The sequence below is a fragment of the Cokeromyces recurvatus genome (genome assembly GCF_025118155.1).
Source record: "Cokeromyces recurvatus strain NRRL 2243 chromosome Unknown BX663scaffold_2, whole genome shotgun sequence".
Lineage (NCBI taxonomy): Eukaryota > Fungi > Mucoromycota > Mucoromycetes > Mucorales > Mucoraceae > Cokeromyces > Cokeromyces recurvatus.
This window is the reverse complement of record NW_026251388.1, coordinates 1,341,324-1,364,805: the sequence shown is the minus strand read 5'-3', so window position 1 is coordinate 1,364,805 and position 23,482 is coordinate 1,341,324. Positions and strand designations below refer to the sequence as shown.

At 30.6% G+C, this 23,482-nt stretch overlaps 11 protein-coding genes across 11 annotated transcripts; 5 read left to right on the top strand and 6 right to left on the bottom strand.

The window, feature by feature from the left end:
• The first annotated feature begins 307 nt into the window (after positions 1-307).
• BX663DRAFT_495674 (Rho GTPase activation protein) lies at positions 308-2,161 on the top strand. Its single transcript, XM_051525674.1, has 8 exons — positions 308-450; positions 506-593; positions 660-677; positions 762-869; positions 957-1,330; positions 1,444-1,521; positions 1,585-1,710; positions 1,785-2,161. Exons 1-8 carry the CDS (start codon positions 369-371, stop codon positions 2,123-2,125), a joined length of 1,215 nt encoding a protein of 404 aa, XP_051387353.1. The 5' UTR covers positions 308-368; the 3' UTR covers positions 2,126-2,161.
• Positions 2,162-2,306: 145 nt separating this feature from the next.
• BX663DRAFT_447560 (C2 domain-containing protein) lies at positions 2,307-7,627 on the top strand. The gene is made up of 6 exons (XM_051523697.1): positions 2,307-3,087; positions 3,229-3,539; positions 3,635-3,937; positions 4,028-7,025; positions 7,093-7,243; positions 7,309-7,627. The coding sequence occupies exons 1-6, from the start codon at positions 2,400-2,402 to the stop codon at positions 7,517-7,519; spliced, it is 4,662 nt and encodes a 1,553-aa protein (XP_051387352.1). The 5' UTR covers positions 2,307-2,399; the 3' UTR covers positions 7,520-7,627.
• A 17-nt stretch (positions 7,628-7,644) lies between these two features.
• Positions 7,645-8,916, bottom strand: BX663DRAFT_495667 (uncharacterized protein). The gene has a single exon (XM_051525673.1). It carries the CDS (start codon positions 8,851-8,853, stop codon positions 7,789-7,791), a length of 1,065 nt encoding a protein of 354 aa, XP_051387351.1. The 5' UTR covers positions 8,854-8,916; the 3' UTR covers positions 7,645-7,788.
• Positions 8,917-9,733: 817 nt separating this feature from the next.
• BX663DRAFT_495665 (uncharacterized protein) lies at positions 9,734-10,507 on the top strand. The gene has a single exon (XM_051525672.1). The coding sequence runs from the start codon at positions 10,196-10,198 to the stop codon at positions 10,496-10,498; it is 303 nt and encodes a 100-aa protein (XP_051387350.1). The 5' UTR covers positions 9,734-10,195; the 3' UTR covers positions 10,499-10,507.
• A 2,582-nt stretch (positions 10,508-13,089) lies between these two features.
• BX663DRAFT_495660 (Guanylyl cyclase) lies at positions 13,090-14,510 on the top strand. The gene is made up of 6 exons (XM_051525671.1): positions 13,090-13,205; positions 13,265-13,560; positions 13,620-13,719; positions 13,785-13,863; positions 13,938-14,079; positions 14,137-14,510. The coding sequence occupies exons 1-6, from the start codon at positions 13,104-13,106 to the stop codon at positions 14,156-14,158; spliced, it is 741 nt and encodes a 246-aa protein (XP_051387349.1). The 5' UTR covers positions 13,090-13,103; the 3' UTR covers positions 14,159-14,510.
• Positions 14,511-14,585: 75 nt separating this feature from the next.
• Positions 14,586-15,737, bottom strand: BX663DRAFT_495656 (uncharacterized protein). Its single transcript, XM_051525670.1, has 3 exons — positions 15,375-15,737; positions 15,171-15,298; positions 14,586-15,081 (listed from the first exon to the last, which is right to left on the bottom strand). The coding sequence occupies exons 1-3, from the start codon at positions 15,609-15,611 to the stop codon at positions 14,892-14,894; spliced, it is 555 nt and encodes a 184-aa protein (XP_051387348.1). The 5' UTR covers positions 15,612-15,737; the 3' UTR covers positions 14,586-14,891.
• An 898-nt stretch (positions 15,738-16,635) lies between these two features.
• Positions 16,636-17,169, top strand: BX663DRAFT_495654 (uncharacterized protein). The gene is made up of 3 exons (XM_051525669.1): positions 16,636-16,874; positions 16,940-17,011; positions 17,075-17,169. Exons 1-3 carry the CDS (start codon positions 16,789-16,791, stop codon positions 17,118-17,120), a joined length of 204 nt encoding a protein of 67 aa, XP_051387347.1. The 5' UTR covers positions 16,636-16,788; the 3' UTR covers positions 17,121-17,169.
• Positions 16,775-18,318, bottom strand: BX663DRAFT_136145 (SprT-like family-domain-containing protein). Its single transcript, XM_051521551.1, has 8 exons — positions 18,209-18,318; positions 18,058-18,108; positions 17,897-17,999; positions 17,789-17,840; positions 17,633-17,711; positions 17,518-17,566; positions 17,398-17,453; positions 16,775-17,327 (listed from the first exon to the last, which is right to left on the bottom strand). Exons 2-8 carry the CDS (start codon positions 18,093-18,095, stop codon positions 17,168-17,170), a joined length of 537 nt encoding a protein of 178 aa, XP_051387346.1. The 5' UTR covers positions 18,096-18,108; positions 18,209-18,318; the 3' UTR covers positions 16,775-17,167.
• Positions 18,319-18,462: 144 nt separating this feature from the next.
• BX663DRAFT_426275 (transcription initiation factor TFIID 23-30kDa subunit-domain-containing protein) lies at positions 18,463-19,130 on the bottom strand (the record flags this gene model as incomplete). The annotated part of the gene is made up of 4 exons (XM_051522531.1): positions 18,463-18,552; positions 18,609-18,714; positions 18,794-18,858; positions 18,912-19,130. 4 exons carry the CDS (start codon positions 19,128-19,130, stop codon positions 18,463-18,465), a joined length of 480 nt encoding a protein of 159 aa, XP_051387345.1.
• A 694-nt stretch (positions 19,131-19,824) lies between these two features.
• BX663DRAFT_495634 (uncharacterized protein) lies at positions 19,825-20,594 on the bottom strand. The gene has a single exon (XM_051525668.1). It carries the CDS (start codon positions 20,512-20,514, stop codon positions 19,867-19,869), a length of 648 nt encoding a protein of 215 aa, XP_051387344.1. The 5' UTR covers positions 20,515-20,594; the 3' UTR covers positions 19,825-19,866.
• An 83-nt stretch (positions 20,595-20,677) lies between these two features.
• BX663DRAFT_534529 (putative peptidase family-domain-containing protein) lies at positions 20,678-22,995 on the bottom strand. Its single transcript, XM_051530574.1, has 5 exons — positions 22,853-22,995; positions 21,903-22,799; positions 21,782-21,827; positions 21,626-21,725; positions 20,678-21,542 (listed from the first exon to the last, which is right to left on the bottom strand). Exons 1-5 carry the CDS (start codon positions 22,952-22,954, stop codon positions 20,741-20,743), a joined length of 1,947 nt encoding a protein of 648 aa, XP_051387343.1. The 5' UTR covers positions 22,955-22,995; the 3' UTR covers positions 20,678-20,740.
• Positions 22,996-23,482: the final 487 nt, after the last annotated feature.

Sequence of the window (23,482 nt, the reverse complement as noted above, 5' to 3'; positions counted from 1 at the left end):
AAACATTGTAAATTGTCTATTCCAATTAACAAAAACATCAATAGAATGAATATTATTATGTAATCTACATATGTAAATAGTAATTCATTTAACACCAGGGATGAACAAATTACGGCAACCGTATAAATGTACTTTTAGTAGATGAAAGAGAATGTTTATACATACTATAACATACATGTTCAAAATGAGGTAGAAACAGCATGTACAATCATGTGAATACATAAAGTAAAATAAAATCCCGCGTTTTTTAAAAAATAAAAAATAAAAAAAAAAAAAATGAAAAGAAGCAATAATTGTTGAATGGTGGGGAAAAATAAAATAAAAATAGAATTTCTTTTTTATTCTTATTTTTTTCTTGTCTATTTATTATGACTTCAAACACAATCCCACTCTCAATTTCAAGTCCTGAATATAAAGGCATTTCTGAATTGAATATTATTTACGAAGCTGGTAATGGAGAATACACGTAAATTAGTCATTTTAAAAACATATTTCCTCTATTTAGGTCTTGATAATGAAAGTCGTCCAATATTAGTCTTATGTGCTAATAACTTGCCTAATCCTGATATATACGATTATGATTTAATATTATCGTAAGTTTATTATTATTGTTACAGTTTCATTTACTAGTTACTAACACATGATTACGTAATATATAGTTTTCTTGTAGCTCGATTGTAATATTTTACTACACACATACACACACAGATATATATATCCTTGTCCATACTTATATATGTATTTTTATTTTATTTTTTTAGAGATGAATTTGTTGAAAATGATTATGTTTTGGTTTTCTTTTCTTCACCTGCAAAACATCGACCTGGCTGGATGTGGCTATTAAAAGCATATCGATTACTGGATCGCAAGTAATAAAAATAGCTTCGTATTATAATTGACATGTATTTCTAAGAGAGGGGAAAAAAAAAAGAAAGCTAAAACTACTTTTATTATAGATATAAAAAGAATCTAAAGGCGCTTTATGTAGTTCATCTTTCAACTACCTATAGAATTATCTTTGATCTTGCTAATAAAGTCATCAGTCCTAAATTCGCTAGTAAATTACGTTATATTCCAAATTTAGAAGTATTACAAGATCACATTCAATTAGCCCCACAATTTATACCATTAAGCGTGATTAACTATGATTCACAATTACCTTCTACTATTGCAAATACACATCAAAGACAACAACAAAAACGACCAGTCCCTTCTTTGGCATTTGGTAGAAAGCTAGAAGATTTAGCTTTATTAGAAGGAAAAGATATAAATGATAATGACTTTATACCAGCTTTTATAATTCAAATTATAAATCATATAAAAGAAAAAGGTGAGCATAAAGTTTTTTTTTTTTTTTTTTTTTTTTTTTTTTTTTTTTTTTTTTAAAAAAAAAAACTACATAATAAATAAAGTTCTAACAATAAAAAAAATTGGGAATACAAGGATTGGATAAAGAAGGTATCTTTAGAAAGTCACCTTCCAGTGGTGAATTACAATCTGTCAAATATTTATTTAATTACGGTAAAATAATTTATCCTATCATAAGAATTAAAACGAAAAAAAAAAATTAATTGTAATCCATAGGTAAAACTGTCAATTTACATGAATATGATATTAATGTTTCCGCATCACTATTAAAAGTATTTATAAGAGAATTGCCTATACCGTTAATCGACTTGAAATTTAGTGACAGTATAGCCGCATTATTAAGTAAGTTAACGTATCTGTTCTTCATATACATTTATATTAATATATTAAAACTTCTTTTTCCGAAAAAAAAAAAGACACAGGTACTTGTACAAATGATATCATTTCAAAAGTAAAAGATAAACTCTTGATAGAATACGAGTCAAAACACATTTATTTCAATTTATTGAAGTTTATTTGTCATTTCTTAAAGCAAGTCTCGGATCATGCAAATAAAAATAAAATGACTATATATAATTTAGCTGTTGTATTTACACCAAATATGATACGAACAATCCATGAAGACGTACATTATATGAAGATACCTGACACGCAACAATCAGTAATAGCTGATTCGGCTTTTTATTTAAAACAAATGAATCAAGGCATAACTCTTGTTCAGTTCTTTATTGTAAACTGTGATGAAATATTTCGTTAAATAGTAATAAAAAGCTGCCCTTATTGTGCATACGCATGTCTATTTTTTTTTTCTTTTAATGAAATCCGATAAATTGAAGTTAATGTAAAGTGAAACCATTACTATTCTGACTTGTAAAAAAAAAAAGGAAAAAAAAAAAGAAAAAAAAAAAAAAAAGAAAAAGTTAAATAAATTTGTATACATCTTTATCTTATCCTTCTCACTTCCCTCCTCTTTGCCCTTTTATTATTACTATTCATAGTAGTAGTAGTAGTTTTTTTTTTTGTTTTGATCAATGTCTGATCCAACAGCAGTTCCTCCTATAACCTCGGAGGCTATTATCGAAGAATCCAAAGAACTACATAATACAATAAATAAAACAATCCAAGCTACAAGTGACACGCCTGTACACGTCTTTGATCCTGAGATGCCACCTGAAAAGAAGGCTGATTTAGTTTCATCTACTAATACAACCCCTATAAAAGCACCACTTGCAACAGATATTGGATCTGCGGATAATGAGAAGGTAGCAGAAGCTATTGTAAGTAAACCATCATCGCCACCGCCACCACCCCCTATTCATAGTACTAAGGATATAAATACGCCACCTGGAGCTTACGTGGATACACCTATTAGTAACAACGGTCTGCCCTCCTGGTATCGCGTCGGTTGGACAGCCCAATCTAATTTACCTAACCCGGGAGATGAAAAGGCAATGTCAGAGTTTAGTCAAACCCATACCGCTGAAGAAATTCAACATATCTATAAAGACCGTTATTCACGTCCTTCTTCTTCTTCTTCCTTCAAGCCTAATTCTATAACAAACCAACAAGAGGACCTCCTTACTGAATTTATTCCGGATAAATATTATGGTGAATGGTTTCATAACTGTGGTGTTGTCTTTATTTCCATCTTTTTCACTTGGCTTTTAACCAAATTACGACTTGGTCTTATGTCTTGTTTGATTGTAGGCGCTTTTTTTGGTAACATTTATATATAATATATGAATACATGTATATATGTATATATGTATATAATTATATAATTATCGCCGAAATTAATTGTTTTATGAACTTTTTTTTTTTTTTTTTTTTTTTTTTTTTTTTTTTTTTTTTAAATAATAGCTACCTATTATCGTACATCAATTAAAAGAACAAGACGTAATGTACGAGATGATATGCAACGTCAAATGAGTTTAAATAAGTTGGAAACAGACATCGAGACAGTAGGATGGATGAATCATTTCTTGGATAAATTTTGGTTAATTTTTGAACCTGTTCTATCAGCCCAGATTATTAGTCAAGTGGATGCTGTTTTAATTGAAAATACACCTTCCTTTTTAGATTCAATTCGTTTAAGTACTTTCACATTAGGTACAAAGCCACCTCATGTGAATGGTATTAAAGTCTATCCAAGCACTGCCCCCGATGTTGTGGTAAAGATATACTATATATATATATATATATATATATATATATATATTTATTTATAGGCTTTTGAATCAAAATAATTGACATATATTATATTTAGTGTATGGATTGGCAATTCTCATTTATTCCAAATGATGTACTTGATTTGACAGCTAGAGAAGTACAAGCAAAGGTAAATCCAAAGATTGTCTTGACAATTCGTGTTGGTAAAGGTATGATTGGTGCTGGTATGCCAATTCTTTTAGAGGATTTGGCATTTAGCGGTCGTATGCGTATCAAACTTAAACTTTTTAGTGAAATGCCTCATGTAAAATCGGTTGAATTATCCTTCTTGGAAAAGCCTCATTTTGATTATGTCTTGAAGCCAGTTGGTGGAGAAACTTTTGGTTTTGATATTAACAATGTATGTATCTATTTCATATCTACATTATATATATATTTTATTTATTTATTTATTTATTTTTTTGGTATACATACATACATACATACATAGATTCCTGGTTTAGAAACATTCATTAAGGATCAAGTTCATGCTAATTTAGGACCTATGATGTACGCACCCAATGTCTTTACCTTGGATATCCCTGCTCTCATGTCAGGCGCTAACGATCTTGAAACAGCGAATGGTGTCTTGGCTGTCACCATCTATTCTGCACAATCACTTAAACCTAACGATTTCCTTGGTACTCTAGATCCTTATTGTACCTTCCATGTAAACAACATAAAGACACCTGAACTCGCACGAACGAGCGCTATCGAAAATACATCTAATCCAAAATGGGACGAAACCCATTTTATCCTTCTCAACAACTTGAATGATAACCTCTGTTTCCGAGTCATGGATCGTAACACAGGCCGTAACGATGTAGAAGTTGGCATTGCTAACTTGAACCTCAAGGAGGTAGAGGATACAGAAGAAAAGGCGATAGAGGACCCTCAGTTGATTGTCTTGCGTAGTGGTCGCACGGTAGGTGAAATTAAGGCAGATGTTCGCTATTTCCCTGTTGCAAAGCCTGAAAAGAAAGAAGACGGTACCCTCCTCCCCGTTCCAGAATCCAATACTGGTGTCATGCGATTTTCTATTTTGGACGCAAAAGAGCTTTTCAGTCATGATGATAATTCATTATCAACTGGATCTTCTTCACATCGTAATGGTGGTGGTGGTGGATTACCTCTTGTTGGTAGCTTACCCATCGTCAGTAGTGTCCCCATCATTGGCTCAGGTAGCGGTGGTAGTGATGGTGTGAATGCGTATGTTATCCTTAAAGTAAATGGTCAAGAAAAGCTGCGTACAGCACCTTTCAAACGTAGTTCTGCACCACGTTGGAACAAATACGTTGAAGTCTTTGTGGCTGATAAGGCTAACGCACAACTTGAATTGATTGTTATGAATAGTGTCGACTTTGGTGATGATACCATCTTGGGCCGCTGGAATTCGAGCCTGACAGAGATGGAACGTCAATTGCAGGTCGACAAGAACGATTGGTGGCAACTCAAGAACAGTAGTGGTAAAATCCATCTTGATATGACATGGAAGAATGTACCCCTGACAGGTCTCTCGGCTAGCTTGATGACGAAAGGTAGCTATCGTCATCCTATAGGTGTCGTAAGGATCAAGTTGAACGGTGCAACAAACCTCAAGAATGTGGAAATGTTAATGGGTGGGAAATCGGATCCTTACGTGCGTGTCATGTCAGGCTTACAATCGCGTGCTCAAACCGATGCTATCCTTGATAATTTGAACCCCGTTTGGGATACCGCTCTTTATGTCCCCATTCATAGCATGCGTGAAGACCTTGTGTTGGAGGTGATGGATTATAACGATATTCAAAGTGATAAGTTTTTGGGTATGTGTGAGTTGTTCATGAAGGATTTGGTGGTTGAAAAGAAATTAGAGGATGGTACAAGTTATTATGAAGCACTCCCTGGAGTGAAAAGACAAGTTGACTTGATGAATAAGGAAAGAAGAACAGGACGTGGTCGATTGGATTATGAGGCTTGTTTCTATCCTACCTTAGCATTAGCTAAACAACACGAAGAAGAGAAGATACCCCCATCTGAAGGTAATGAAGAAAAGGCAACAACAACAACAACAACAGAGGAAGAGACTGCTGTTACTGCTAATAATAGTAGTAGTACACAACCTGAAAAGGACCTTCATGGTGAAGTCATTCCTTATACAGAAGATAACAAGCTTAATATGCTCAGTTATACCTCGGGCGTTCTTTCTGTTAAAATTCATGAAGTCAATTTACCTACCAAGGAAAAGGCAGTTACTGAAATTCTTTTGGACGCTAATGAGCCACAATTCCGTACTTCACCGCTCAAGGGCACCTATCTTCCATTTAATGAATGTGGTGATGCCTTTGTGAAGGAAATGGATTTCTCACGTCTCATCATTCGCGTTCGTAACTCTAATACTGACTACAAGGATGAAAGCCGTATCGGTTTCTGGACCTCCCCTGTACGTAATATTGTTAAATCCATTCAAGAACGTCAAACCTCTTTGGACATTGAAGGCGAAGCAGACGTCGTTGAGGAATATCAGCTCTTAGACACCAACTCGGGTACTCTTAAAGTTAGCTTTAAATTTATCCCTGTCGTTCACTTCCAGTTAGATCCCGACGAGAGTCTAGAAAACCAAGGTCAATTGACCATCACCCTCGTCTCTGCCTCTGGCCTTCGTGCTGCTGACAGGAGCGGCACCAGTGACCCTTACGTCGTCTTTAGTCTTGATCGTCATAAGGTTTATAAATCACAAACCTACAAGAAGCAATTGACGCCCGTCTTTGATAAATCTGAAAGATTCACTGTCCCCGTTCTTCATCGTGCTAAGGCTAATTTAGATTGTAAGATCTATGATTGGGATCAGATCGGCACTAATGAGCTTTTGGCAGAAGGTGGTATTGATATCGCTGACTTGCCCTCATTTGAAACGATCACTAAGGAATGTACTTTAAGAGGGGGTACGATTCAGTTACGTATGAAATGGGAACCTCAACTTTTAGCACGTAAACGTGAGGGTACATCGTTATTAGGGTCAACGACACGTATATTGACAGGTGCAGGTTTGGCAGGTGATGTAGTTGGTTTAGGTGTTGGTGCTGGTGGCAAAGTCTTGAGTAGTAGTACACGTATGGTAGGTGGTGCCATTGGCGGTGGTACAAAAATTGTAGGTGATGTTGTTGGTAGTGGAATGGGTGCCCTTGGCGCCCTTGGTCGAGGCATTGGTAAATTTGGTGGACATAGCCAAAAGTCTTCCTCCACAGGATCTTTAGGATCAGCTAAAATTATGACACCCAATCTATCATCATCATCTGTTGAAGCAACAGTATCAACTATAACAAATGGTTCTTCTACTACTCCTATTCCTTCTGTTCCTGCTGTACAGCAAGAAGATAATAAGCCTACTATTTATTCTGAATCAAAAACATCATTATTAGCTGAATCCACTGCTAGTCATCGTAGATCAATTTTTGAAAATAAAGAAAGTAAGAACATCAAAAAAAAAGAAAAAAAGAAAAGAAAAGAAAAAGTGGTTTACTAATAATACATTAGAAAATGTTACAATTAGAGTCAGTTTGATTGAGGCTAGAAATTTGAAAGGTATGAATCGTGACAAGACAAGTGATCCTTATTGTCGTGTACGACTTGGAAAACATTCTCTTTATAAGACAAAGTATATCAAGAAGAATTGTAACCCTCACTGGTAACAATTAATTATAATAATAATTCGTAATGTTTTACAATATATTCATTTTATGATTTTATTAGGAATGAATCATTTACAACTAAAGTATTTGGTACGTCAGTCCTTGAATTTACAGTCAGAGATCATAATACTTTAGCAGATAATGATATTGGTGTAGCCACATTTACTGTAGCTGAAAATGTGGATGAGAGTGAACCTTTTGATGGCTGGCTTCCATTAAATCCCAGTGAAAATGGTGAAATTCATGTTCACGTTGAAGTAATAAATGTATAATAAATGAATAAATAAATAAAAGGACAGCATATTTACGGTATTTAAAACACCGTATACAAATAGAGTCTTAAGTAGTGGAGCTTAAAAAAAAAAAAGCTTTAAATTAAAAATTAAGGAGAGTAAAATTATAAAGGAGAAGAAGTTCTTTTATTTTTAAAAAAAAAATAAAAAAATAAATAATAAAAATAAAATAAAAGATGTTGTATAATTATTAGTTTTTTTTTGATTGGTTTAAATTGTATCTTTCTATGTATGTTTAATTATTGTATTTATGCACTTGTAGTAGCAGTAGACATATTTGCCCAACCGTCGTAGAATCCGCTATCTACTTCCCTTGATTTACTTCTGCTACTACAGCTATTTGCTTCTTCTTCTTCTTCCTCAGTCACAATTAAATCTTCATCCTCGAAAGGATTATCATAGACCATCTGATGACTTTGATTATACTCAACCATTCTTCTTAATCTATGACGCAATGCTCTATCTTCCTCTAGCTCAATACGAGGTTGAAAAGCATTTAGAAATCCAGCTCGTGTACTATGAAATATATACATTGCATCTCTTTCTGAATTCTGAGCCAAACTTGACTCACTTTCTAAACATTGTTCAATCACTTCCCTAGCCTGAGCAACAATTTCATCATATTCTTTATCTTCATGATTCCCTACTATGACTTCACCTTTTTGCCGTCTCTTCTGTTCTTCTTCTTCTTTAAATGCGTCTTCCAATAAGGTCTTCCTCCTTTTACGTCGGTACTTTAAAGCATATCGGACCGCAAAATGAGCTTCCATCCCACCTCGTCTAGTCAATTCGAGACCATCAGATTGACGTTTCAAATCATCTTCCATTCTTCTCAAGAAGTCCGCTCGAGTCGTTGAATCAGAAGGTAAGACAAACAAGATGTAATTTAAAGTATAAAGACGATGAGTGACCAGACGCCAGAAGCTGCTAACGCATGTTGTATGATCAAGTGATGACAGCATTCGTATAGGGTCTTGAAATTTAATAAACTTATTTAATGTTTGTTGAAGTCGTGCTGCCATAAAGAGAGCACGATGTTGACAACGTTTATCATTAAAAAAGAAACTACCAAAGACATCATCGAATTGAGTTCGATCAGCTTCTTTAGTAATAGCTTCAAGTGTCTCTGAGAAAGTAAATAAGGAGGGTTTATTAGAAACAATCGTCTCTATCGATTCAGGGGTTATCCCAGATTTACTTGTTGATAAAGATGTTGTCACTACAATTTCTGGACTTGGTAATCTTTTATTATTATGTTGAAAAGGAAGCTTTACAGATTTCATACGATTTAATTTAGATGAAAAAGTAGGCATTTTTTTTTAAAAAATATTAATTTTGATAATAAATATACAAGAGAAAAAAAAATTAAAAAAAAAAGAAAAAAAAGAAAAAAAAAAAAAAAAAAAAAAAAACTAATAATTTTTATTATACACTTTTTTATTAAAATTAATATGTTGCACTTGAAAAGTTTAAAATGTCATATTTTTTGGAAAAAAATAATGCCGCATTATTTAGAAAAAACAGTGATGTATTATTGAAAAGAATTTTAACGTATAATGGAAATAATACGTTATACAGTGTATGCTTTGCTTTTGGGATAGTTCAAATCATTTTCTCCTAGTAGACTGTCCTACAAAATGATATCTTTTACAAGAAGCTTGTATTTCTAAAATCATACGTTTTGATCTATCACCAACTAACTGGTTTTTATTATTTTAGATTGTATCAATTGAATTATACCTACTACAGTTCTTTTTTTTCCCCTCCTATTTTTTCCCTCGATTTTATGTAGCTATTATAATTTGGTACAGCCTGTTGTAATCCTTTTACGTAAAGCAACTAATAATGGTTGTAATTTGACATGAGTATAGTTTTAAAGCATAATGTTGATTATGTTGGAGGTAATCATGTATCCAAATTGAATCATAGAGATTACATAAAGATATAAATTAGTTCTGATATAAATCATTCCAAATGAAATATAGTTATGTTCTAATATAACACATATTAAAATACAAAATCAGGAAGTAATATCAGAGGGAAAACATTAGTCTTCTAAATAGTATTCAAATTGTTTAGCTATTCTGATTAAAAAAAAAAGAAAAAGCCTAATAAGCAGTCCCAAAAAAAGTGCTTCTTCTATCGTATCTCTGTTGATAATAAGTGTTTCCATTATATTTATTTATTGTAATGTAATGTAATGTAATCGCCTTTTAATGATTGTACATGTGTCTTGTAATTGTTTTTCCTTCCACTAAAATGAATGACAATTCTCCCCCATTGGCTTCATGAGTATTAGTAGTTTTTTAGCATCTTGTGATCGGATTTTCACAGTAAAGTGCTCAATTAATGTTATCCGTTAAAATTCCATACTTTGAAAACGATTAAATAAAATAACACCCACATACTTATTCGTGTAGTAAATACATGTTTTGTTTTGTTTTTCTCGATAAAGTAGGACTTTTCTTAACGCCCACTACATTAGTTGAAATTGTAATTAGCACTCGCACCTTGGAAAGATATGAATTTATTAAAATATATTTACAGGAATGATTGCTAGATTGTAAATTATCAACGATTAGATAGGGTCAACAAAGTTTATCATTCATCACATCAGCACTATTCAAGAAGAACATGAAGAAATAGCTGGATGCTATGTTACTGCTGATCCTGAGCGGTGTTGTGATCTATTCTATTTCGGTAACATTATCCGCTTACTTTTGTGAAAATGGATATCATCCGTACCAGATTTCAGGTATTCTTCTGCCGCACTTACTGACAATTGTAGAAAAAAAAGAAGAGGAAGACAAAGACAAGAGGATGTGTCAGATCTGGAAATTATTTCCATTATATGTCAAAATTCTTTTCAATAATACATCACTGTTTTTTCTAAATAATGCGGCATTATTTTTTGCCAAAAAATATGACATTTTAAACTTTTCAAGTGCGACATATTAATTTTAATAATATTTATTTATAAACGAATGAGAGGAAACCTGCCAAAAAAAGACAAGTGAGTTGTGTTATTTTATTTTTTATGGATGATTTTGCACATCAGAAAAAAAAAGGAATCCGAGAACATTTTTGATAAATCTGCAACATAAAGAATTGAAATTTATCAAAATAAACATGTTTTCTTGTTTATAATTGATCTATTTTATAATGAGAATAATTATTTTACAATAATAATAATGATAGGTTCAATTGATTTATCACTACATCATTCCAACAACAGTAGTTTTTTTTTTAAAGAAAAATATGACGCAAAGAAGTTTTTAGAAGTATGATGCTTTTCATAAAATATTGATGGGATAGGCTAATCAAAGATATTTCTATTTTTATATGCTTGAAAGCTATTTATAAAACAAATGTAACAAATCTAATATTAGAAATACCATAATCTACATAAAAGGATAGTAACCAACATTCATATCGATACATGAATGTAAGTAATAGACCTTCAGTTGAAAGAGAAAGAAAAAAATATATTTTATTATCTTATCAATACTTTACAAATCATTCATGATGGTTTCAAGAAGAATCTAATTGAATGGCACGAAGATAGAGGATAATAATATGACTTCTTTTGTTATATTATTATTTATTGATTTGATTATGCATTCCTAATTTGCTCTAAAAAAAAGAGAGAGAGAGAGATTGTATCCGTTATTGTACTACGAGTCTTATACATGGAGATTCTTTATGGAATAAATTCGTTCAATGTCATTCTGATATCATAGAGCATCTTTACCTTTGTTTGTTAAACAACAATGACTGTTTGCAGAATCTGGTTTATTTAGCCAATTCTTACTATCTAATTGAAATAAATTGTAATAATTGATTTTGTTTATCAAATAAAGGTTCTTTCTTGAGAAACCCTAACCCTATTCAAATATTATTAAAGGCTGTGCTGTGATATTAGGATATCTAATTAATAATGAGATTTATACGTAAAATACAAATCATTATAACTTCAAACTTTACCTTATTTGATTTGCCCTACAACGTAATTATTTTTTTTTCCAAGTAACTAATTAATTAAGTCTGATTCCCGGTTGTGATGTCTTTCCAAACATATACATTTATTTCCCTCAAGCTCTAGAGGCTCTAGAAAGAATACTTTTATACACTGGCACATAAAACTATTAGTTATACAGCTACAAGATATAGTAGAACTAAGAAAAGTGACGAGATAAAAAAATAAAATAATAAGATATTCATTTACACAAGTATTATATCTTCAAAACTCTATTTTATTATAACTATCCTTAGAGCTTATTTTGAATTCAATCGACTTACTCGGTGGTTGACGGTGCCTTTTTACGACCTTGCTTTTATCAATCATTTAAACTAACAAGGGCTTATTTCGTTCAATATCTTTAAAGGAAATTAACGCCTACACGTATCACATAGAGATAGAATATACCATTTTATACATCTTGAATCAATTCACAAACCTATGTGTGTACTTTTACAATAACTATTCAAGTTAGCTATTATACAGTACAATGATAGCTATGATTCTTATGTTCTGCGAATATTGCTTTATAGAATCTTTCCCCTTTTTTTTTTTTTTTTTTTTTTTTCTTTGTTGGACCCTAACTTTAGAATGACCCTTCTTTCCTGTCTCTATACATTTTCCCCTTCTTTTCTAATAAACCGGTTTGAGGTAAAGTTACTGATTAAATCACGTACGCTCTATTTGAATGTATACATACAACAAATGAAAGGATCCATTGTCTAGTACACTGTGGTTATATCCTATAAAGAACATGTATCAAGAATAACTTTGTAAATTTCAACAATTCCAGATATATACAAGTCCTTTTTTATTTTTTACTTTCATTCATATATAATGATCGTATTAGATACGTTAAACTAAATTCCATACTCTTAATAAAATGCATTATTTTGCTTACATTCATAAAGAAAAGAAAAGATATGAACATTATTCAATTAGCTGGGTATTAGAAAGATGGAAAATAAATGAACAGACACTTTCCATGATGAATTAGTCGCAATGCCTTGAAATAAAGTTGCAAAACTTGGTAAAAATAGGTGGTATTAGCTGTATGTAATGTGAAACTAACTCATTTTAACATTGTAAATGTTGTAAATTTTTATTTCATTTTTATATACAACACGTACGATTCTTGTTAATACAACTTTTGTATTTCCATAGAATTTTGTTTCGTTTTTTCTTTCAAAAGAAAATACCAAGCTTTAACCTCGTTACCAAAGATTCTTTTTTCAAAAAAAAAAAAAAAAAAAAAAAAGTAAAATACAACTGTGTATTTTTATAAGTTCAAGTCTTGGAAATTGTTTGTTTTGTTTTTCATTTCAAAAAAATAAATAAATAAAAATTTAAAAATTTAAAAATAAAATTTTGAAAATAATAAGAATGAAAAAAAAAAAAAAAAAAAAATGGATTATTCTCTTATTACTGTTGCTTAATATTTAAATTCAGAAAACTATGTAATTTTATCCTTTTTTTTTTTTTTTTTTTTTTTTTTTTTTTTTTTTTTTTTTTTTTTTTTCCTTTTTCTTTAATTATTTTCAAAATATGATTACACTTGGAACTGATGATAGTTTAAATTCAAGAACGGCTAATACGATTGTTAATTATTCAGAATTTAGTTACCACCCCATACCTCATTTAACACAGGTAAGCTATATACTAACATGTATTATAAACATATTTAGCTTATTCAAAAAAAAAAAAAGGATAGGAATTGGGACTGTGGGTTAGCTTGTGTGGTCATGACGTTAAGAGGACTCGGTTTTAATTGCACATTAGAAGAAATGTCTAAACAATGTCCAGTGGATAGTATTTGGACTATTGACTTGGCTTTCTTACTTCGTAATTACGTTCATGATTTCACATATTATACAAGTTATTTGGGTAGTAGAAAAGAATATCAAGATCAAAAGTTTTATCAGGATAATTTTGATGAAGATGAAAAGAGAGTAAATCGATTATTTGCAATAGCCAAGAGTTGTTCAGTACATGTTGTTAGAATGTAAATAAAGTAGATACGATCTATTTTTTTTCTTTTACTAAATAATTAATTTATAATAGGATGTTACCTTTGGACGACTTTAAACGATTTCTATACTGTAAAAAGTTTGCTATTATCACTCTAGTAAATGCTCGTTTATTAAAATGTCAATTATGTCGAGTAAAGTATGACGACAAATACCTTTTATTTTGTTTGTTTGTTTGTTTCATTAACATTTATATTAGAAACATCATGGATGCTTAGGAAGTATGTGTGGTCAGTTAGATTTATTATTAGAAAGATTTAAAGGCAATAATTATTTAGGTATGCATACAGATACATGTGTATATATTTTACCAAATCTCATTTATCTATTGAATTATATGATATTACATAAGGCCATTTCATCGTTTTAATTGGATATGATCCAACAGAAGATTTATTTATTTATCGTGATCCAGCAACAAATGATGAGTTCTGTACCATATCAGCTGATGATTTAGATGAAGCAAGGCAAGCAGAGGGAACAGATCATGACTGGTAATATATAATAACAATAACAATCATATCTAAGCTAAGCTTCTTTTGTAATATTAGTATTGTTGTCAAATTATCATAAGATAATACCAATTTATATCATCTATATATCCCCAAATATATATTATCGATTCCTCTTTTCCCTTCTTTCACACTCACATATTCATATACACACACTCATGCTTACATATACAATTTATTATGTATCTTACTTGTAAAGTAAATACAAAATATATATACCTATTCTATCCAATTATACAATCCTATAATTCATACTACGTAGGTGGGAAAAAAAAAAGATACATGAATATACTCAGACAACAAGCTTAAAAATAGAGTGTATTTTCTTGAACATAGATACAGGCAATTTACTAATTATTGTTAACTATTTTTAACTATTATAAAGCACACTTTTTTTTTTTTTTTTTTTTTTTTTTTTTTTTTTTTTTTTTTTTACTTTCTTTTATTTTCTTATACATGTGGGATTAGAGTGTCATCATATTGACTTTCAGCTTGATCCAATATGTTTCTAGAAAAAAAAAAAAAAAAAGGGGAGGGGAGATTTAAAAAAAAAGTCAAGATGTAAATAAAGCAACATTCACTATAATGAAACATCTATACTTTATTTACTGCGCTTTATAATACATCTATTTTTGTTCTGCCTGTTTGCTAGTCATGCATATATCTAGGGGGGGGGAGGGTTTTTTTTTCTCTAGTTGAGTATCTGTTAAACTAGAATATCACGCTTGTAAATATGAATATTTGCAAATTATAAACCCCCCCTTTTTTTTTCATTATTGTAATAAAAATTCTATTTATTGTTGTATTTTATCAAAATCAATATCATAAGAGATATTACAACCACAACTATGCTTTGCATTTGGATTGTCAATTACTTGAAATGTGGATCCAATTAACTCTTGCACATAATCTAGTACAGATCCTCTCAAGAATTGAAGTGAAACATTATCTATCACCACTCGCACACCTTCTTTTTCAAATATACTATTAAATAAATAAATAAATAAATAAATAAATAAATAAATAAATAGGCGTTCACTATAATAATGGATATAATTCTAATAAACACTTACATGTCTTCTTCGTCTACTGTCTTTGTTAATTCCATTTTATTTTGGTATCCATGACAGCCTCCTGAATCAACCAAAATACGCAACATTTGCTCGGTATCATTTTCCTTTTGTTGAATTATTTTTAATTGCTATTGATAAGAGTATTAATAATACAAACTTTTTTTTTTTTTTTTTTTTTTGAAACATCAATCAATAGAGCTATACCTTGACAGCTTTCTCTGTTATACCTATCCCGTCTTCTGCGGAGGCAGGTTTGATAACTACTGATTCAGGTATACTAACAAATGATCGCATCCATAACCATTGTGGTTTATTATTATTATGTTTATTTATTAATTTCTGTTTGTCAACCGTGCACATTGTTAAAAATCTACTTTGTCTTGATAACGTAGTTTTATATAACTGTAAATTAGCTGCTTTAATTAATGTATTTTTAATCATTTGGAATGAAGAAAGATAGGAGAGAGAGGGGGGGAGGAGGAGGAGGGGAAAAGAGTGCAAGAGAGAAAGAGAGGGGTAGCGGAGAGTAAGAAGTATAAGGAAGGGGTAAAAATAAAAAAAAAAAAAGAATCTATCATTTTTCCAAAGAAAGTGTGACTAGATAATGATTTTCATTAAGGCATTATATAAATCAAATGCCAAGAGAGAAAAGGGTTGTAATGGAATAGAATATTTAAAAATGAATGACGAATACGATCACAAGCTAAATATGTATCAACACATTTATGCGTATTATTTTACTGCTATGAGTGAAGTTTATATTACAGGACATAAAAAGAGGATAGAATTATCTAATAAGAAATTTAGCAAAAGACTATAAAGGCTGCTTTGACATTTTAGTTTAATAGTACATTATCTCAAACAATAATCATTCACTTTTTGAAAATAATAATATCATTCAGAAAGAATGATAATGGCTAATAAACACCCGATTGAATGGGCTTAGTGATTTGTCAGCTAAAGAAGAAGTATGGCATGAATAAATAATAAAGAGCTTTAAACGTCTATATCTTTTATCCTTCACTAATATGCATGTATATAAAAGCAAACAGAAATAAGTAATACCTTATAGAATCATTAACGTTATTTATTTTTTTAATTCTGACCTGAGCAATTCTAGTATCCTGAGTTTAACCTGTTTTCAAAATTCATTTATAAATCAAACATGTGTCCAAAAAAGGAACAAATAGGACTCGAATACGAAACATGCATGCTCTCTTCCTTTATAAAATGCAATGAATAAAATAGCCAGCTCTTTAGTGGCTTTTACATTTCAGTTAGTAATAATCAGTCATGTGATCGTACTTGAGAATTTATTGTTGAGGAACAAATTATGCTACATAGATAAGGCTTTGTTTTTTGTTTTTTTTTTCGTAGTTGAGAATCAAGTATATACATATTTTAAATAATTAGATAATCATATATAAATTATGTATTTTTAATATATGAATGTTTTAAATATTAGCCAAGCATATATTATTTAAAGAAACAAGACGTTACATTTGGAATTATGCTAAGCAGGAGTGTTATGCTGTATCAAAATATCTCTGTCACACTATCTATAAAAAAAAAAATTCATAGAATAAATAAATAAACCTTCTTTCTCCTTTTACTCATAATGTCTCAACCTTATTATGGTCAACAACAAGGTGGTCAATACTATGGTCCACCACCGGGAAGTCAACCAGGTTATTACCAGCCAGCGTAAGTTTCTTTTCTTTTTTCTTTTTCTTTTTTCTTTTTTCTTTTTAAACGGTTATTTATTATAGTCCTCCCCCACAAACAATCATTGTTCAACAAGAAAGACCAAAGGAAAATGATCATTCATGCTGCTGGGGATGGTAAGGAATATAGGACGAAAAAAAAAAAAAGATGATATAAGCTTACATAAGATGTATATGTAGTTTAATAGCCATGTGCGTTTGTTGTGCATTAGATGAAATGTGTTAAAATATAGCATAAAAGATTTATCTTTATCAATAAATTCTTTAATATGATTATCGTCTTTGTTTTTTATCATTAAAATAATTTAGTAATGTGTTTGTTTGGACCTTCTGCTTTCTCTTTGTTTTTAATTCTGGACTATGAATCTTTATAAATGTTCCACCACAAGTACGTTGATGTTCATCAAACCATGGATCAGCGTGTTGAGGAGGTCTATGATAGATATATGATGATCATATTTAATATCCATATTACACACTATCCTTTCCTCTTCTTTATTTACCTGTTCATAGATCGTTTTACTATTCCAAAATAAGGTGGTTTATCTTGACAAATACCCTAAAGAGTTATTATGTATTTGTGTGTGTATGTATGTATATAGTGTACATGTACATGTGCTTACATTGCATTGCCAAACGTGAGTTAAATAGTAATCCACTTCAGTATGAAAACTATGTATAATAGGTGTTCAATACTACTCTGTACCCTATATAGATGTATATATCTATCTATTTTACGAATGATATACAGTTATGTTAACATTAGCCAGTTTATTGATTCGATCTGCTTCATATAAGAATTCAGGGCCATGACCATCTATTATGCAAATAATAGGAGAATAAATACAAATGTACACACATGTCTATTTATATTACATAAGCTATTTCATTTACCTCTGTCTGTGTTTCTTTGAGTAATAAAAAGATAGGCGTGTATCATTTCATGCTATATAATCATCATAAGATATATCAGGTAAACAAATCACTCATTGTCTAATATACCAATAATGTTTCTATCATGTCACTTTTAGGTCTAAATTTAAGTAAAGGTTCTGATAAGGCAATAGTACAATAGCCACCTGGTTTAAAGGTACATGTACCAGCACTAATAAATTGAACATTATATGTTATTTCTTTTCTTTTTGTAACTCACTAAAATCTACCATCGTGACATTCTTGTTGACCATCTTACTTCGACCATGTCAAGCTGATTTCTGAAATAAAGACGATTAAACAACATAAATAGCTCATGTAGATCAGGAATAGGTTCATCTAAAACACTACTACTACTACTACTATTATTATTATTATTACTATTATTTTGATTATTTAATAATGATGAACTATTATAACTATGATCAATTTGTAATCTTTTTGCTAATTCAAGATCCTGTTTATATATTTCTAGTAATTCTTTCTCTTCTTCATATAACTTCTTTGCTAATGCTTCATCCAAAGCTATTTGATCTTTCATTTTCATATGAAAAAAGTAAGAAAAAAAAACATTTTTTTTTTTATTTTTATTTACAAGTAAATATCTTGACAACTATTTTTTTTGTCTCATATATTTAGGAATAATATTCTGGTTTTTTAATATTTATACCATATTCATTTAATGCAGCTGAAAGGTCTTCCATTGTCAACACATTTTTTCGTTCCTATAAACTTGCTATTAATTTTTTTGTTTTGCTTTTAATTTCAATTGATTTTATACCTTTCCTGATTTTTTGATTCCAGATTGTCTAACTTTACAATATTGAAAAGCATCTGTTGCAATATCTGCTACAAACTTCTGTGTGGCCAATGCTAATAATCGTTTACTATACGGAATTAAAGTGAATAAATAATCAAGTTAATCAATGTACATATATATATATATATATATATATTCTACATTACATTCGAACATCATCACAATTAAATCCAGCTTTATTTAAATAGTAATCAGTTACTGCATCAGGTATCTATAGTTTATGATGTTTTAGTTAAAGATCAAGTCATGTCAAACTATGCTTACAATAGGTGCGTAATTATCCATGGTTGCAAGGAATTCAGCCATTGTTTTTTCTTTTTTAGATGGTATATCAATTACAGGTGGAGGTATAACAGGTAAAGTTGGTGAAGATGAAGAAGACGATGATATGTTATTAGTCGTTGTTGCTGAAGGCACTTGAAGTAGACTATTATTATTATTACTACTGTTGTTGTTGCTGTTGCTACTGGTTGATTCACTCATTTTAATAAACTTTGTTTAAAGGGAAAAAAAAAAAAAATTGAAAATTCTTGTTTTTTTTCTTTTTTAGCAGAAATTTTGGTTTCCTTATTTAGAAATTTTATTTTTCAATGAAATAAGAAGCTCTATAGAAATTTTAGTATTCAAATATATGAAATTTAGAAAAAAAAAAGTTTCCTAATTAGCCTTAACCATGAATTTGTAGTATGCTTATAGATAGCTACCAAAAATTAAATTAAATAACTTTAACAAATGTTGCTATCTAAAGACTACTATCTTGATATGTCTTATGAAAGATGACTTATTTCTTGTTACAATAAAGTAGCTAGGATAATACATTGTCTTTATTATAAATGGTTATAGGAATAGCAAAGGAAATTCATTAGATAAGGACAAATATAAGTTAGATATCATTGGATCTTTGAAACTTATCAGAGTAAAGATAGCTGATACTTATACTTTATATCTGTCTGTCAATAAAATGTTTGTCTAACACATAATTTATAATATAAAACTACTATGTAAATAGAGTATACATGTTTATAGAAAATATTACTAGTTAACAGTATCTAAACTAAACCTAACTCTTATTTATGCTATGAATGGAAATTAACCAATAGCAAATTGAACTCATAAAAAAATAATAATAATTAAACTTCATGATATAATATCAATGAATATGTAGCAGCGTAGTATTAAAACAAAAAAAAAAGCTTATTTATTATAACAATGGTATGTTTCAGTGAGCAGATGACTCTATTTCTGTTGGCATAGGTGTATTTAAAGTTGAAGTAGGGTTATTTGTTGTAGTTGTAGCTACTTGAATTGAAGAAGGCGGCTTTGCACTTAGAATATGACTTGGTGTAGGTGCATCTGTAAACAATTGAATTGCTTGTCGAACATAAGAATCTCCAGGTTTATACCATTCAATCTCTAAATCATCTACTATGTCTCCTAATCGACAGCCATTAGCTACAACAACTCGGCTTAGTGAAGGAATCATATTATCTTTTGAATCAATTCGAGGTCGAATTTCGCATTTGACTCGTTCAACTTCATAAATATCTACAAAATAAGATTTGATATAATCACTATAACTTTGTTCTTGGTCATACACATATCCAAGATCGATTATCAGTTCAGAATGAGCATCATTTTTGCATTGTTTCCCACCAATAAAGATAGCCGATTCAAGTGTGATATCTGAATGTTCTCGAATCCAATCAAGAATTTGTCTACGAGTACCATAAAAGATCCAACGATTCGTATTATTAGCACTTGAAACTGTAATTTTCGAAGATAAGAGAGGTGGACAGACAACATGGCCAACTTGACCGGGTAATTCATCTAGACAAAAAAAATTAGAAATTAAAATATTTAGCTTCATAAATCCTATTTACTTATTTCATAGCCGTAGATTAATTTCATTTCTTTTTGTTTAATAAAAAGAAAAAAAAGAAAAAAAAAAAAAAAAAAAAAAAAAAAAAGGAAATAAAAGGCATGAATTTATATTTGCCTACAAAGTCACAACACATAAAAAAGGAAGTGTATTTTTATTTTATTTTTTTTTTCTATTAAGAAAATATTCTTTCTAGTTTTTCTCCAGATTCTATTTATAAACTACGACGATAATAAATACCAATTTGCTCCATCCAAGACTTTGCAGTACCAAAGAATCCTACAAGTTCATAGCCTGAGGGTGCTTCTACAATATGTATGTCACCTCCTTGTCCGCCAAACCAAGGACTTAAACGTCCACTACTCATCTTGAATTGTAAGCCATCAATCCAAGCACCACTGCGTACCACAAGACCTTGTATACGTTCTCCAGGAAACACTTCAAATTCAGAGTTACCACCACCAGACTTACCAATCACACTTTGACTTCCATCTTGCCAAATCAATTTAAATCCATCAAAGAAGCTTCCATGATGGACAATGATTTTTCTTAGAGGGGGTTTATTAATAAAAATCACATTCGAGGCATCACCTCCCTCTCCGAGTCCGTAGACATCACTCTTGAGTATATTAGTATCCTCTCCAATACCGGGTAAACGGATACAATGAGTGTTTAAAAATTCTATTAAATTATCTAGATGTTTTTGTTTTTGATTAACACAAGTAACTTCAAGTTCAATCTTTTCATCAGGTCGACAATGAGATCGAGCACAAATATCTTGGATACTCAACTTTAAAGCTGTAGGTTGAGTTCTTTGGAGGAATTCTAAATGAGTTCTATATTGTCCATTTACAAATATTTCAAGCATTGACAGACCTGCTGGTGCAATTATTTCAAATTGGCCGTCATCCAAGGCTACAAAGCTGGGTGATGATGAATTGGGTTTGCCTATAGGTCCATCTTCAGGAATTCGGAATGCAGGATGAAATCGAAGTCGTATTATATCTGCTCTGTGCCTATATATATATATATATATAAGTAACATGCGTATCTCATAGTTATTGAAATGTATATATGTATATATTTATATATATATTACCAATGAGATCCTCCTTCTGCTTCTGGTGGAATAGGTGCCAATCCTGGTTCCTTTGCTACAAATGTACGATTCCAATTGTTATAGCCACGACTCATAATACCTAATATTGATGATGGTAATTAGCATCAACAATTGAGATTTAACCTATTATTTTACCTGTAGGCGTATGTGTTAAAGTATATGAATGGCCTACTTCATGCAACTTTCAAAAAATAAATAAATATTTAATATTTAGCCTTTTTTTTTCTTTTCTTTTCTTTTATTCTTTTAAGCTTACCATGGCTCCCATACCAATATTGCACGCTCGCCACCAATTTCCACTTTCATTCGCATCATTTGCAACATATCTTGTATCAGTCATTGTATTATTTAGTAGACTTGGTACAATGTCTTCAATTGAAGTCGGCCAAGCATGCAATAGATGAGATCCGAAGACGCCCAATGCAGTATCACCTGCACCACCACCTAAGGCCGTATGACCTAATGATACCTGCTCAGTTGTATCCCAGTGTGAATCTAAAATTAATCCTGCAACTGTGCAGGGCTTATCAAAGGGTGGATGCCTCTCTAATTCTTCCATAAAATAATCAAATAAACTATCAAATTCTTCATTACTATATTTGCTCTGTTGAGCACGACGAATATCACGTATCTCAGCTACAGTATGTCTTGAACGAATAATGTGAACACGAGCTGTATGTCGCATTCTACCTTCCTCTTGGCTTGATACTGTATCAGGTAACCATGCCTCATCTAATTGAAAGGTACGACGTCCCATACCATTCCGATACATTTGCTCGGCACAAAATACTTGCCACATATATCCTGCCATACGAAGCTTTTTAATAGCAATCTCGAGCGTGTTTTGTCCTTGCTTTTCAGGTGGTACATCAAATAGAGCAGGAGAATCAGATCCGATCATGATCACTAATGACAATGGTGGATTTTGTAAAAGAGGTAAATAGTTGACGTGGAAATGGAGTTGGTCAGTGTTATGTCCATTAGGGAACACAAATGTGATAGTGTTGGGACCAGGAACTAAATGAACCATGGCCTTGAAATAGGAATCAACACAGGGCCAAGTTGTTTTAGGAAAATCATTACAAAGAACATAAACTGGTTTATCAAATTTAGAGTTACGAGGACCTGCACGGCCATTAATAAGAAGAAAACGCTATATATTTATTATTTAATTGTATCGTTTTATATAAACAATTTAATCACTACCTGATAAACAGTTTCTCCTTCTTTTACATTCGTTATTTCAATATTATCATCCAATGACGGTCTTTTCGGAATAGGCGGTGGTGGTGTTTGATAATAATTCATTTTATGCAAAGCAATACATATACAAAAAAAAAAAAAAAAAAAGGTAATTAAATGAGAGTAGTCAAGATTACATAATATATAACAAGAAGTCACTTGTATTAGCTGAGTATTTGTTGTTTCTAGTAATAACGAAGAATATACACATGTCTTCCTCTTCAACTATTTTCTATACAATGAAGAAAGAAAGTATAGTCTAATATAGCTAAATGTAATTTTGGCACACTGTAAATCATTAAGGTGCAATAAACTCTCTATTATTTGTTGTATTTGAGTGTATTACATTCTTAACAAAAAAAAAAAAAAAAAAAAAAAAAGTAACTTTTTAAACAATAATAATTTATTTAATCCCAAAGATATACGTTGTCTTATTCTTTAACTTCTTATAACAAAAAATACCTTCTACAAATACCATTGATTTGTCTGAGTTCTTAAATGATAAATTATGAATTTTAACTTTGCTATATAAGCAATGAAAGGAAGATTCCTTAAACTTAAAAAACTAATATATCCAAATTTACCATGATAGAA

Coding starts and splice junctions, on each gene's coding strand:
- BX663DRAFT_534529 (XM_051530574.1), bottom strand. CDS start 22,954: ATGAATTATTATCAAACACCACCACCGCCTATTCCGAAAAGACCGTCA. Junction 22,800..22,852: donor AAGGAGAAACTGTTTATCAG/GTAGTGATTAAA, acceptor ATAAATATATAG/CGTTTTCTTCTTATTAATGG. Junction 21,828..21,902: donor ATATTGGTATGGGAGCCATG/GTAAGCTTAAAA, acceptor ATTTTTTGAAAG/TTGCATGAAGTAGGCCATTC.
- BX663DRAFT_495656 (XM_051525670.1), bottom strand. CDS start 15,611: ATGATTAAAAATACATTAATTAAAGCAGCTAATTTACAGTTATATAAA. Junction 15,299..15,374: donor TAACAGAGAAAGCTGTCAAG/GTATAGCTCTAT, acceptor TCTTATCAATAG/CAATTAAAAATAATTCAACA. Junction 15,082..15,170: donor ACAGTAGACGAAGAAGACAT/GTAAGTGTTTAT, acceptor TTTATTTAATAG/TATATTTGAAAAAGAAGGTG.
- BX663DRAFT_495667 (XM_051525673.1), bottom strand. CDS start 8,853: ATGCCTACTTTTTCATCTAAATTAAATCGTATGAAATCTGTAAAGCTT.
- BX663DRAFT_495660 (XM_051525671.1), top strand. CDS start 13,104: ATGATTACACTTGGAACTGATGATAGTTTAAATTCAAGAACGGCTAAT. Junction 13,206..13,264: donor CCATACCTCATTTAACACAG/GTAAGCTATATA, acceptor AAAAAAAAAAAG/GATAGGAATTGGGACTGTGG. Junction 13,720..13,784: donor TAAAATGTCAATTATGTCGA/GTAAAGTATGAC, acceptor CATTTATATTAG/AAACATCATGGATGCTTAGG.
- BX663DRAFT_495654 (XM_051525669.1), top strand. CDS start 16,789: ATGTCTCAACCTTATTATGGTCAACAACAAGGTGGTCAATACTATGGT. Junction 16,875..16,939: donor CCAGGTTATTACCAGCCAGC/GTAAGTTTCTTT, acceptor TATTTATTATAG/TCCTCCCCCACAAACAATCA. Junction 17,012..17,074: donor CATTCATGCTGCTGGGGATG/GTAAGGAATATA, acceptor ATGTATATGTAG/TTTAATAGCCATGTGCGTTT.
- BX663DRAFT_136145 (XM_051521551.1), bottom strand. CDS start 18,095: ATGGTCGAAGTAAGATGGTCAACAAGAATGTCACGATG. Junction 17,841..17,896: donor ACATGATAGAAACATTATTG/GTATATTAGACA, acceptor ATGATTATATAG/CATGAAATGATACACGCCTA. Junction 17,328..17,397: donor GTAAAACGATCTATGAACAG/GTAAATAAAGAA, acceptor TATCTATCATAG/ACCTCCTCAACACGCTGATC.
- BX663DRAFT_495674 (XM_051525674.1), top strand. CDS start 369: ATGACTTCAAACACAATCCCACTCTCAATTTCAAGTCCTGAATATAAA. Junction 870..956: donor TATCGATTACTGGATCGCAA/GTAATAAAAATA, acceptor CTTTTATTATAG/ATATAAAAAGAATCTAAAGG. Junction 1,522..1,584: donor CAAATATTTATTTAATTACG/GTAAAATAATTT, acceptor TGTAATCCATAG/GTAAAACTGTCAATTTACAT.
- BX663DRAFT_495634 (XM_051525668.1), bottom strand. CDS start 20,514: ATGAAGCTAAATATTTTAATTTCTAATTTTTTTTGTCTAGATGAATTA.
- BX663DRAFT_447560 (XM_051523697.1), top strand. CDS start 2,400: ATGTCTGATCCAACAGCAGTTCCTCCTATAACCTCGGAGGCTATTATC. Junction 7,026..7,092: donor AATTTTTGAAAATAAAGAAA/GTAAGAACATCA, acceptor ATAATACATTAG/AAAATGTTACAATTAGAGTC. Junction 7,244..7,308: donor AAGAATTGTAACCCTCACTG/GTAACAATTAAT, acceptor TGATTTTATTAG/GAATGAATCATTTACAACTA.
- BX663DRAFT_495665 (XM_051525672.1), top strand. CDS start 10,196: ATGTTACTGCTGATCCTGAGCGGTGTTGTGATCTATTCTATTTCGGTA.